Source organism: Oncorhynchus tshawytscha, linkage group LG01 (genome assembly GCF_018296145.1).
Source record: "Oncorhynchus tshawytscha isolate Ot180627B linkage group LG01, Otsh_v2.0, whole genome shotgun sequence".
Classification (NCBI taxonomy): Eukaryota; Metazoa; Chordata; class Actinopteri; order Salmoniformes; family Salmonidae; genus Oncorhynchus; species Oncorhynchus tshawytscha.
Window position 1 is genome coordinate 28,900,563 of NC_056429.1, and position 13,600 is coordinate 28,914,162.

The 13,600-nt window shown below is 41.2% G+C and overlaps 1 protein-coding gene across 1 annotated transcript in view; it reads right to left on the bottom strand.

Moving 5' to 3' along the window:
• The window catches only part of prdm5 (PR domain containing 5), a 63,502-nt gene that overhangs the window by 25,339 nt on the left and 24,563 nt on the right, over positions 1-13,600 (bottom strand). Inside the window, exon 12 of the mRNA XM_024418410.2 lies at positions 4,125-4,285. Within this exon, the coding sequence (XP_024274178.2) occupies positions 4,125-4,285 (161 nt within the window). The remainder of the gene's footprint in view (positions 1-4,124; positions 4,286-13,600) is intronic.

Here is a 13,600-nt window from a genome sequence, read left to right on the forward strand (position 1 = left end):
CAAAGCACATGATGATCAATGCTAGAGCATACCAACCACTTGGATACTATTAGCTCTGCTAAACCTCTTGGATACTAAACAGAGAAACTTTGAAAGGTTCCATTCCAGTTAAATGCCCTATGGTTATATGCCATTTACAACGTCTATTTAAATAAAGTGTTGGATAAGCTGTCAAAGTTGTTTAATATATATTGTCACTCAAAAGCTACAAAGCCGACCCTCTTTCAGGGTGTATTCAAGGGTGGTCTTCTGACAAATATTTGATGTCAGTCATTTAACCAGAGATCTGTTCAGCACTGGGAGTGCCCACTGAGAGACCAGACCTCCCTGGTGCTAGACAGGAATCTGCATGGCGCAGATAGAGCTAGACACTGTTACTAACACTGGTGTTCATATGAACTGTACAGCTCTCCAATTGGAACTCTACAGGCTCTGAACTCCACTGCTCTCTAGTGAGAACTCTGTGAGCTCTGAACTCTACAGCTCTCCAGTGGGAACTCTCCAGCTCTCCAATTGGAACTCTACAGGCTGACATTAGGGTGGTTTCAGTCTCTCTGCGGAAAGCTGGATTAAAGAATCCAAACGATTCAGCAGGCCTATCATTAGAGTCAAAGAGCCAGGAGGTTGAGGGTGAGGAGCAGGGTGGAGACCAGAGGGATCTGCTCTGCCTGCATTCCTCTTCCCCTCCTCGACCTGCCCTCTCCCTCCTCCTGTCCTCGCTTCGAAAAACACACTCAGGTCAGTCTTTTCTCTGAGGTCCAGATTGACGGACACTGTATGTATACACAGCAGAAAATGTGTGCAAAAAGAGGAGCGTGCTGCACCCCTCAGGAAGGCTAAATGTCTCTCACCCTCCCTCTCTCTCCTCCTTCATTCTCCTTGACTTCCTCTCTCTCATTATTTCTTTCTTTCTCTTTCTTCCTGCTGAAAGGTAAGTATGATGTGAATTCTGCTGCTGGCCTGATGTAAATTCCCCAGAATAAACACAACTATTAGAAGCTCAAATTCTGTGTGACAGTTTAAACAGCAGTACAACAATACAGACAGGAATACCACCTTTCCTTTCCACCATCCTCTTCTCTCCATCCCCCCCATCACCCCCACGCTATCGGCATTAGGTTACATAAACCCTTTCCTTCACTCTCCCTCTCTGAGACACACAAACACAGACAGATGTCTCCCAGATGCCTCAATGTACAGTTGTTTGGTTTGTTGTTTGCATTCTTACTTCATAAAAGGCTTCGTATTTTTAACTGGGGAACATTATGTTCCAAAACAGACCATGGGAAAGTATTGGGGTTATACATAAACATTACACCATCCTTTTAATATGAATAGTATGGATGTGACATTAATAACTTGGCTAACACCTCCATCATTTTTTCACACACAAAACATAAACACAAACAAATGCAGTGCAGAATAAACAATGTACAGGTACTGTACAGGTAGTGCACACACACCACACAAATGATCCATGTACACAAATCTCTGCCTTTAAGAATGATTACGGCAATTTAAGGGTGTTCTGAGAGGAAGTCTAAACTAGGGCTGCCAGAGAAACACATCATTACTGTTCATTTTCAGATCAACCTGGCAGCTGAGAGGACACCCAGACAACACACTGACAAAAGCACCTGGAGGAAAACAAACACAGATGACAGGAACAAGACGATCCATAGTCTCTTGCCATGAGTGGAATAGGAAATGGAGGATAAAGACTGTCCTCTGTATAGTATACTACAGCACACAGAGCACTATGTACTCCATGTTTTCCCCAGATCCCCAGTCAGAGTTCTGGGTTGTGTCCCAGATGGCACCATTTTCCATATTTAGTGCACTACTTTCAACCAGAGGTTTAGGCTCTTTTGACCAGGGCCCTGGGTTAAAAGTAGTGCACTACAAAGGAAATAGGGTGCCATTTGGGACCCGGTCCTGGTGTTCAGTCCCAGCCAGGTTTCTGAGGTCAGCTACCTGTCTTTAATCACTGCCAGAACCGAGCACTCTCTCAGCAGTCTCCAGTCTCTGAACACCGACCGACCGAGAGACAACTCATGTGTCTGTCTGTTTTCAGTCCTACTGTGCTAAGGCCATGTTATGTTTGATTTGTTTCTTTTGCCATGTGCCAAGAAACTGTTTGGTCTCAATCTGATCCATAAACCAAGCGGGCAATGTCAGATTGAGGCTGGTAATCTGCTCTGGGATCTGTCCTGTGCTTTGAAACCCTTTGGAGCTAATGTACTAAATGCCATGTGTAATTTACAAACAGAGACCGGATGATTCCTGGGCTGCATTGGGAACAATGGTGGAGGATGACTATACACTGTAGCCTAGTTCCGGTCCAGCATACAAGAGAGATCACAAGAAAACATCAAATGTCAATTTTCTCTACTTTTCTTTAAAGGAAAAATCCACCCAAAACCACTCATTCCTTTAATTTACAGTGTTAACACTAATATGTGAGAACAACATTTGTTGTGAAAAAATGTTTCCTTTTGGCGTTATAAATAAGGTTGGTAGCAACGTGGAAATTCATCGTGGAAATCTGTTGCAACTCAAGTCGACTACAAAATCCACAATGCAATGCTCTCTCTATGAGCTGGCTTGCTAGTTAGTTAGCAAACGTAGCTACACACAATAAAACCAAAGACAATATCAGCATGTGACGTAGTTAGCTGTACAATCGCCTAAACAAACTGCACTATCAGTTTAGGAGTCTACAACGTCACCATGTTCAACCTGCAGATCGATGTGCCTCACAGTGGAGTTTAACATTTACAATGGCAGATAGAATTTTGAGGCGATGGGAATGTTGCCCGTGCTAAGTCATTGGGGGCACCGGTGCATTCTGGACAATTCTGGGACAAGGAGCGCTCTCCTTCAAAGAGTGAATGAGAGTCTATTGGGCGCTAGCTCAAAAACTCAACATTAGCATGAATTTCATCAACAAGAAGTATAACATGACAAATCTTTTCAGAGATTGGAGATAATTAACTCGCCATTTGTAGTATCGTATAGCTTTGGAATTGTGACAACAGGCACCTTCCTCAACATATACACTGACTTTGAGAATGCATTGTGTGACGGTAAGCTTAGCAACCGCGTCACCCAGCATGACAACGTGAACGCGATTGGCCGACAGTCTGCTGGTTTGGGAGTTATACATTCCTTGATTTATGGAATTCTTCAATTCAATTTAAGGTGTTTTATTGGCATGGGAAACATGTTTACAATGCCAAACCAAGTAAAATAGATAATAAACTAAAGTGAAATAAACCATTAAAAAATGTACAGTAAACACAAATGTTCCAAAAGAATAAAGACATTTCAAATGTCATGACTATATACAGTTTTGTATATAATATTTAGAATGGTGTTTGTTCTTCACTGGTTGCCCTTTTCTTGTGGTAACAGGTCATAAATCTTGTTGTGATTGCACACTGGTATTTCACCCAATAGATATGGGAGTTCATCAAAATTTGATTTGTTTTCTAATTCTATCTCCTTTCTATCTCCAGGGCGGCAGGTAGCCTAGTGGTTAGAGCGTTGGACTTGTAACCGAGCTGACAAGGTCAAAATCTGTCTTTCTGCCCCTGAACAAGCCGTTAACCCACTGTTCCTTGGGCATCATTGAAAATAAGAATTTGTTCTTAACTGACTTGCCTAGTTAAATAAAGGTAAAAATATTATAGCTAAAAAGTATGTTCAATGGCTCATTTGAGAGAAGACATCGGCCAGTATTGAAATCTGACATGTATGATAGATGTTTTTCGCTATCTAAAAGTCGTATTCTTATTAACTTCCAGTGTAGTGATAGAGACTTTACCATGGTGGTATGTAATACTGGCCATATTTCTACCTGCTTGAACCCCTATAACTCAGATACACATGAAAACATTAAATGACCCAGGGAATCGATAGAACATCACTCAGAGATACACAAAAACAATATAACATTCAAAATGGGTGAACCTATCCTTTAACATTTGAAGGATATTCTTACATAGGAAATGTAGGAAGAAACACAAACATACAGGATCATTATTTTGAAAGAGGATTTGCTCTAGGAGAGACTGACAATGTCTGGACTGGGCTCTACAGTACGTCAGACTGGCTGAACTCACCTTCTTGTGGCTCTTCAGAACAGAGGGAGTGACGAAAGCCTTCTCACACAGGTCACATTTGTACTTCTTGTGTCCGTCGTGCACCACCTGGATGTGCACGTTGAGCGTGTCTTTCCTTTTGAAGGTGGCGTCACACTGGTCACACTTGAATGTCCTCTCACCTTCAGAAATGACAAAAGACCAACCCAACACAGTAAAGAAAGAGCAACTTTCTGTCACTTATTTCTGCACCCTCTTATTTTCTGGGGAGAATGACAAGAAAGAGAGGGATCCATTGTTGTATCTGTGAAAGCATAAACATCACTCACAGTAGGCCTGGAAACAATTTCTCCAGGCCAATTGTATGGGCTAAAGAACATTGTGTCTTACATTACTGCTCCCTGCAATTTTCTTTACAAATGATCTGGACTGTACTTATTTTTATACCTTTACCTTGTACCCTTTCTCAAAAATGATGCTCATCTTGCATCCATAGCAACCCAGACTGAAGGAGAGGACAGAAACAGACTGACGCTGATCATACAGAGCTGCTTGCTCTTCGAATGCGTCTCTTATTTCACAGCAATAAAAAACACCAACCAACACTTACATTTTTCATTCACTTAAAAACATTAAAAACACCAGACATCACTCTGACATGAAACAAAAGCACATCTGTCAGCTGTTCCCAAACCAGAGCCATATAGACTATAGCATGGTGTTATTCTTTACGCCTTAACTCAGTGACTCCATACAACAGAGGCTTTTGTTGAAAAGTGCCTTTTTCCATTATAGAGGGATCAGTGGGTTGGTTTCCATCGAGTGGTTTGGAGAGCGTGTATGCTTGGCAGAGTGAGCCTTGGCCCCAAACGTGTGTTCATTCTCCCATTACGAAAAATGAACATGATGGTCAGCACAATAAAGTAGGACACAAGTAGAGGCCTGTGTCCTTTAATGCTCTAGTAGTCAAATAAAACCATTCCCTCCATTAATATTAAAGTCAGGTACTCAACCAGACACAGACTTCATTAATGCTGAGGTTTTAAGTCATTCACAAACATGACTGATTATGAGATGAAGGGGTATTCTGTGGAGGGCTTGACACAGAGAGTGACATTTGACCCTACTTTAAAGGTCAAATCAAAGCGTATTGGTCATATGCACACAGTCAGTGGCGTGTATTCATGAATGCAAGGGAAGTCAGTGAGTATTTGGCCTCCCATAATAAAAAAAAGTTTTAAATAATAGCCAATTACTGTTGAGCTAAACTGAGTGAGTTCAATTGTTAATGGTCCTGACGCACCAACAAAAAGTATCAAGACATGCCAGCTTGGATTTGGCTTCACTCCTATCACAGAGAAATATTTAATCGACAGAAACAACTTGAATTGTTGCGTCTCGTTGTGTTGTCCTCCGGTGGCTGGCCCAGCTAGCTAAAATTGGCCCTTTCCTAAATTAGCCATGGATGGGGATCGGGAATTGAACTTGTGTTTTTACTTTATTCTCCATACTGGCCAATGATTATAACAGCAATTCTGATCCGACCATAAAATACATTGTGCCCCTGGACAGAGAGGATGAAAGCTAGATGTAGAAGGCTAATGTTAACTAGCTAACGTTGCTCATGAAAGGAAGTTAGGCTAGTGAGCAAGCATTTTAGCAAGGTAGGCTAGAACAACAAAAAAATAAAAGACTGTACTGTAATAACAGTCATAGACTGTTTCGTCAGCATGAAAGAGAGGAGGATGGCATTGGCGTTTCTCTACAAGTAGGGTGAGTCAACATGTTTTGTCTACTTGCACAAACGCGCACAAACACACACACACACACACACAGACAAATCAGAACCATGGACAGCCACATCATATTTAGCTTACGTTGATTGGACTAAATTGTTTTTGGTATCTTTTAGTTGTCACTGTATTAAACTAAGCAGAGGTGTTTTGATGATGTTGAAATGGTGCTGAAATAGTGGAGGCAGCTCCTGTTTCCTTTTTGACTTTCAGTAACTCGACATGGTTCTAAATCAATAGAAGTGTAGTAATCTGAAAATGTAGGAAACATTAACTTTCTTGACCATGCTGTAGGTTATGTAACTGTTTGTTACATGCTATATGCTTTGTGGACTTCACTGAATAGATGTTGCTCTCCGGTTTTGTGATGAAACAAAGGTGTGGTTGAATTAATCCTGCCACTGTGTCTTTTTATTTTGAGCTTCGGAGTGGCGCAGCGGTCTAAGACACTGTATTTAAGTGCAAGAGGCTTTACTGAAGTCCCTGGTTTGAATACAGGTTACATCACATCTGGCTGTGACTGTGACTCGTCTGGGTTTGGCCATCATTGTAAATAAGAATTTGTTCTTAACTGACTTGCATGGTTAAATAAAGGTAAAATATATACAGTGGGGCAAAAAACTATTTAGTCAGCCACCAATTGTGCAAGTTCTCCCACTTAAAAAGATGAGAGGCCTGTAATTGTCATGATAGGTACACTTCAACTATGACAGACAAAATGAGAAGAAAAAAAATCCAAAAAATCACATTGTAGGATTTTGAATGAATTTATTTTCAAATTATGGTGGAAAATAAGTATTTGGTCAATAACAAAGGTTCATCTCAATACTTTGTTATATACCCTTTGTTGGCAACGACAGAGGTCAAACGTTTTCTGTAAGTCTTCACAAGGTTTTCACACACTGTTGCTAATATTTTGGCCCATTCCTCCATGCAGATCTCCTCTAGAGCAGTGATGCTTTGGGGCTGTTGCTGGGCAACACAGACTTTCAACTCCCTCCAAAGATTTTCTATGGGGTTGAGATCTGGAGACTGGCTAGGCCACTCCAGGACCTTGAAATGCTTCTTACAAAGCCACTCCTTCGTTGCCCGGGCGGTGTGTTTGGGATCATTGTCATGCTGAAAGACCCAGCCACGTTTCATCTTCAATGCCCTTGCTGATGGAAGGAGGTTTTCACTCAAAATCTCACTATACATGGCCCCATTCATTCTTTGCTTTACATGGATCAGTCGTCCAAGTCCCTTTGCAGAAAAACAGCCCCAAAGCATGATGTTTCCACCCCCATGCTTCACAGTAGGTATGGTGTTCTTTGGATGCAACTCAGCATTCTTCGTCCTCCAAACACGACGAGTTGAGTTTTTACCAAAAAGTTATATTTTAGTTTCATCTGACCATATGACATTCTCCCAATCTTCTTCTGGGTCATCCAAATGCTCTCTAGCAAACTTCAGACGGGCCTGGACATGTACTGGCTTAAGCAGGGAGACACGTCTGGCACTGCAGAATTTGAGTCCATGGCGGCGTAGTGTGTTACTGATGGTAGGCTTTGTTACTTTGGTCCCAGCTCTCTGTAGGTCATTCACTAGGTCCCCCCCCCCGTGCGGTTCTGGGATTTTTGCTCACCGTTCTTGTGATCATTTTGACCCCACGGGGTGAGATCTCGCGTGGAGCCCCAGATCGAGGGAGATTATCAGTGGTCTTGTATGTCTTCCATTTCCTAATAATTGCTCCCACAGTTGATTTCTTCAAACCAAGCTGCTTACCTATTGCAGATTCAGTCTTCCCAGCCTGGTGCAGGTCTACAATTTTGTTTCTGGTGTCCTTTGACAGCTCTTTGGTCTTGGCCATAGTGGAGTTTGGAGTGTGACTGTTTGAGGTTGTGGACAGGTGTCTTTTATACTGATAACAAGTTCAAACAGGTGCCATTAATACAGGTAACGAGTGGAGGACAGAGGAGCCTCTTAAAGAAGAAGTTACAGGTCTGTGAGAGCCAGAAATCTTGCTTGTTTGTAGGTGACCAAATACTTATTTTCCACCATAATTTGCAAATAAATTCATAAAAAATCCTACAATGTGAGTTTCTGGAAAAAAAAATCTCATTTTCTCTGTCATAGTTGAAGTGTACCTATGATGAAAATTACAGGCCTCTCTCATCTTTTTATGTGGGAGAACTTGCACAATTGGTGGCTGACTAAATACTTTTTTGCCCCATTGTATATTATTGTCTCTGCCTTTAGGCCTATTTACAGTATCACGGTCGCAAGGCATATGAAATAACAGGTTATAGAGAAGAAAACACACAATTATCACAACACATAGGTTGTAATATCGCTTTTTTTCTGGCTTGGCTTCACCAGTGATTTTACCCACGCACCGCTACTGCACACACACGTTGCAAAAATAACGATTTCCCTAATAATGCTGTTTATTTACATGGACACATCTGAAGATCAGGCCACCTGATGGGACTTTGATAAATGCAGAAAATCCCCAATCAAAATAAAAGTTCTACCACCGTAACCATGTTATGTTTGGGAAGCCTATTTGATTCTTTTGAGTTCGGAACTATACAATTTGTTCAGTTCTTCCCAAATTCACTTCACTCATGCAAAATAGGGAAGCTAGCGCTGCTGGTGCTAGCACATGTGCAGATCAAATACACCTCTGCAACTCTGATTAAGGTGTCTACATGCCCTAACAACTCGAAAGAATGTTTAGAAACCCAGGTGTTTTAATCAGCATATGCTTACTTCGATTATGACCTTACGGCGTTTAAGATAAGCAGAGTAAGGTGTTTAAGTGAGTAATGCCATACTCGGCCTACTGACATAATCAGTTTACCATCAAATTATTAGTGTGCATGTAAATGTACTCCATGTCTGTGTCATTTAATCTCAGTATTCACTTATTTCAGCAATTTTGCGGGTTTATTTTTGTGAAGAATGATTTTTGTTTTTCTTGCATGTCCTAGATAATTACAGTATCAAGATACAATACAAATATGTATAGTTCAATAGGAAGAAAACAAACTGTAAATGTAAAAACAAAAAAAAACATACAAATAAAAAAAATTCTAAACAGATTAAAAGACAAATATGTTTCAGTATTTCCAAATACAAATCGATCTATTCAAATTTAATTCTCAAAGGCTACCAACCCAGAGCCACATAGGAAAATAGATTAAAGACTGAGCATGGCAATGCTATCTCCCATCCGCACGACCAAACATTGTTGTTAAATTAGCTCTTGCAAGTGGGAGATACCATGTGACCAATTGACCAGAGTTTCGGGCTTGGCCCCACACAGTCTGGCAGTGAATCTTTCCAGCTGTGCAATGTCCAAGTTCATAAGCAACCAACATCTGCAAAGGGCAATACCCGGTTCAAACCTACTCCTTAGAATCGTTTTTCTTCCTGCTGTTATTGCAGCCATAACAATCCGCCTCTCTTCATAAGATAACTAAATGCTAGGGCTGCAACCCAGCAGGAGCAGGGATGGGCAAACAGGTAGGCTCCTGCCGAGAATATCAATTCAAATATTAACTAAATGAACCCAAAGAGACTTCACTGGTACACAGCTCCAAAACCTAAACATATTATTGCCCAGCTCAGATTGGGTACATTTATTACATACATCACTATCCATAGGCTTTATCTTGAACTTTTGCTCTGGGGTAAAATAAAACCTGTTAGTAAATTGATAATGAATACATTTATGGGCATTTATATGCTTTAACCCAGAACAAGGAAGGTGCTGAATTCTAATTACATGAGACTTGGACTCCTCTATTTTCCACCAAGGCACATCAGATGGAGAGTCAAGCCAAATACTCAGTGACCTCAGCTGAAATGCCCCATAGTAGAGTTTAAAAGGGAGAGAGAACCCTCCAAACTTTTTGGGGCATTGTAAGGTGGAGAGACTAATTCTCTGATGTTTCCCATTATCCTCAAGATATTCATGTCCTTAAGAATGAAGATGGGGGAGGAAGGGGAAGCATTGAAAACAGGACATTTATACATGGGAGGACATTCATTTTTATAACCAAAACCTTTTTTTCCCAATATCATTATTTTTTCTTCTCATTCATCATGAGTTGCAAATTGGATCGAATTTGAATGCCCAGGTATGTAAATCCCTTATATTCTAAAGTGATAGGTAAAGAGGGTAATGTCACTTGTTTGGCTGTGGGGTTTAGAGGCATTAAGATACACTTGGACCAGTTCATTTTATAGCCGTAGAAAAAGCCGAATCCTTAAAGTGGTCAAGTACGTGTGGTATAGAATGAAAGACATCGGACAAATATAGTAAGATGTCATCAGCGTACAGGGAGATATGGTGGACTGTTTCTTTGATCTTAATAGGCAAGATGTTAATATTTTGCCTAATGGCCTGGGCTAGCGGTTCTAATGAAAGGGAAAATAGGCCAGGACTCAGAGGACAACCCTGTTGTGTGGATATTTTTAGGACAAACTCTGGGGCGGCGGAATGGCCAGTTTGGATACGGCCAGTGGGGTCGATGTATAGGGTGCGGATCACACTAATAAATGATCAACCAAACCCAAAACGTTCCAAAACAGTTCATGAATACCCCTATTTCACACCATCAAATGCCTTCTCTATATCTAATCAGGACAGCAGAGTTTACAATATGGAATAGGCGGAGTATGTTGTCCGAGGCCAACCAACCCTTTATGAATCCTGATTGGTCAGGATTAACCAATGATGATGATATGCAAGTCTCTAATATTTTTGACAAGACCTTCACAAAGAGTTTAAATCACAGTTCAAAATTGATAAGGGCCTGTAGCTTGAACAATCAAGCAGGTCCTTTCCACCTTTCAATGGCAAGGAAATAAGAGATGTCTTTGGTCCCCTATGGAAATTCCCAATCTCCAGTGAGTGGCAGATTGAGTCCAGTAATACAGACCAGACTAAATCCCACACTGCCAACAATAATTTAGGAGGGATACCATCCAACCCTGGCGACTTGGATTTTGACATTGAATCTAAGGCGGTCTTCAGTTCTGCCAAGGAGATGGGGGCATCTAATAGACTGATTTGATTAACAGAAATGGAAGGAAGATCCAAGGAACTTAAAAGAGATAACATCTTCTTAGAGTCTTCAGGAAACTCCAAGGTATACAGATTGGAATACAAAGTAGTTAAAGTATGATTAATATGGGAGGGAAGGTACAAAGTTCACCGTTATTGTTCACATCAATACATTAACATTTTTTTCAGTTTGCTTCAGTTTCACTGTCCCTACTCAGTCTATCCACATTCTCATAGTCACATTATCACGTTCTCATAGACTTGTTTTAAAATTAATACATTCAGCCCTAGAACTAGTCACCATCTTCGGCTCAATTTTAAATGTGGTGAGTTCTATCTTCCCATTTTTTTAAACCTTTATTTAATTAGGCAAGTCAGTTAAGAACAAATTCTTATTTTCAATGACGGTCTAGGAACAGTGGGTTAACTGCCTTGTTCAGGTACAGAACGTCAGAATTGAAATAGCCCGTCCAGAATATCTTGGAACCTCTCGGTTACTAGTCCAATGCTCTAATCACTAGGCTACCTGCCTTCCCATCTTCAGTATAGTTAGACTTTTGCATCAACTCTAGACGGGCTATTTCACTCTAATGAAGAAATCTGAAGGTTGTGTGTTTTAATCTGATGTGATGAGAAGGAATTACAAATATTTCTCTAATGCAACACTTAGCTACTTCCCATAATGTATGTGGGTCTACCCCTGGTTGTGCATTAACCTGTAAGAAATCCTTATTGCCAGTCAAAATTTGGGAAGTCTAAAAAGCTTCACTTCTTAAAAAAGGATTCATCAAAAGAATATGGTGCATAAATGGAGGACAAAAAACATGATTTAGTGCCATTAATAGTAACAGAGGCATTATAATACCATATTTCAGGGTATCCCCAGAGACCCCCACCTTCATAGGAAGTTTCCTGTTAATTACAATCATCAAACCCTTTGTCTTTTGGGGGGGCACAAGAGTACGCTATTATCTTGTTTTAAAAAAAATCTGAAATCTATTGATATCATTGGCTGTCAAATGGGTCTCTTGTAGGAAGGCAAAATCAATATTCTACATCGTAACTACTCTAAACAACAAATTATCTTGACAGGGCTCTTCAAGTCTCAAACACTTAAAGTTAAAAGGTTAAACAAACATCTGTCTCTGAATGGGTCCAATAATAGCTAATGCAGTCGAAGTGTGGAGACAGGCCAATAGACATCTCATGATGTCATGATCTCATTTCCTTTTCACAGCCATTCTCCATGATGGAACAATAACCTAATCTTATCAGGCTCAAACCCTTTGTTTTTCCTCAATGGTCTAATAGAAATATTTTCACCCTCAGTGACATCTTTGATCATTTCGGTATTGGAACTTTTCAAGACCTTAAAGAATCATATAATCTCCCAGTGACTTCCTTTTTTGTTGTTGCTTAGACTCCGCTCGGATCTAAAAGCATACGCAGTACCCTGGGATTCCCTTGATGCCACCCATCCCATGGTTGAATACTCCCAAATCTGTTGGACTGGTCTCCACTCTCTACTCCACACTTAACTCGTCCGACACATGCGGTCACTTCCATCTGTAACAGAACTCCTAGGTTTTGGAGAACAGTTGAACTGGAAGGTGACATAGAACAATGTTTTCTCATCATACATTTTTTACTCACCAGTTAATTTAGTAATTAATTCCCAAAAAAATGTATACACCATATCGCCGCTTCCATAATCTCGATAATCAGTTCAGTCTTGGTTCAGTTTGGACCATTAGCCAGTTTATTAGGTACACCACCCCATTCATTAAAATGGTTCGCTGCTATGGCCGGTTTCCTGAGCTTTTCAGGCACTACAGTGTCCAGGGTTTACAGAGGATGGTGCGACAAACAAAAACTATCCAGACAGCAGCAGTCCTGTTGGCGAAAACAGCTCGTTGATGAGAAGTTGAAGGAGAATGGCAACAATTGTGCAACCTAACAGGTGGGCAACAAGCAGGCAAAAAAACATAGCAAAACAACCAACGTGCAGAACGGCATCTCGGAACGCACGACTCGTTGGTCCTTGTCACGGTTGGGTTATTGCAGCAGACGTCAACAGCAGATTCCACTCCTATCAGCTAAAAACAAGAAGAAGTGGCTCCAGTGGGAACTCGATCACCAACACTGGCCAAATGAGGAGAGGAAAAACATTGCCTGATCTGACAAATCCCTGTTTCTGTTGTCTCATATTGATGGCAGCGCCAGGATTTGGCATAAGCAGCATGAGTCCATGGTCCCGTACTGCCTGGAGAAACTGGGGAATTTAGGAGGAACCAGGTTGGACAAGCCCCCACCCTCATCAACGGGCCCACTGTGGAAACAGTCAATAACTTCAAATTCCTCTGCACACACATCTCAGAGAAGCTGAAATAGTCCAACTATATCAACACCGCGGTGAAGAAAGCACGACAGCAACTCTTCAACCTCAGGATGCTGAAGAAATTCGGCCTGTGTCAGAGAACCCTCACAGTGTTCTACAGGAGCACCATCGAGAGCATACTGTCGGGCTGCATCACATCCTGGTAAGGAAACCAAACGCACTGTTGGGTGTACACTACCTCCCCTACAGGACACCTAAAACACCAGGTGTTGCAGGAGGGCCAAGAAGATCATCAGGGACCCCAGCCACCCAA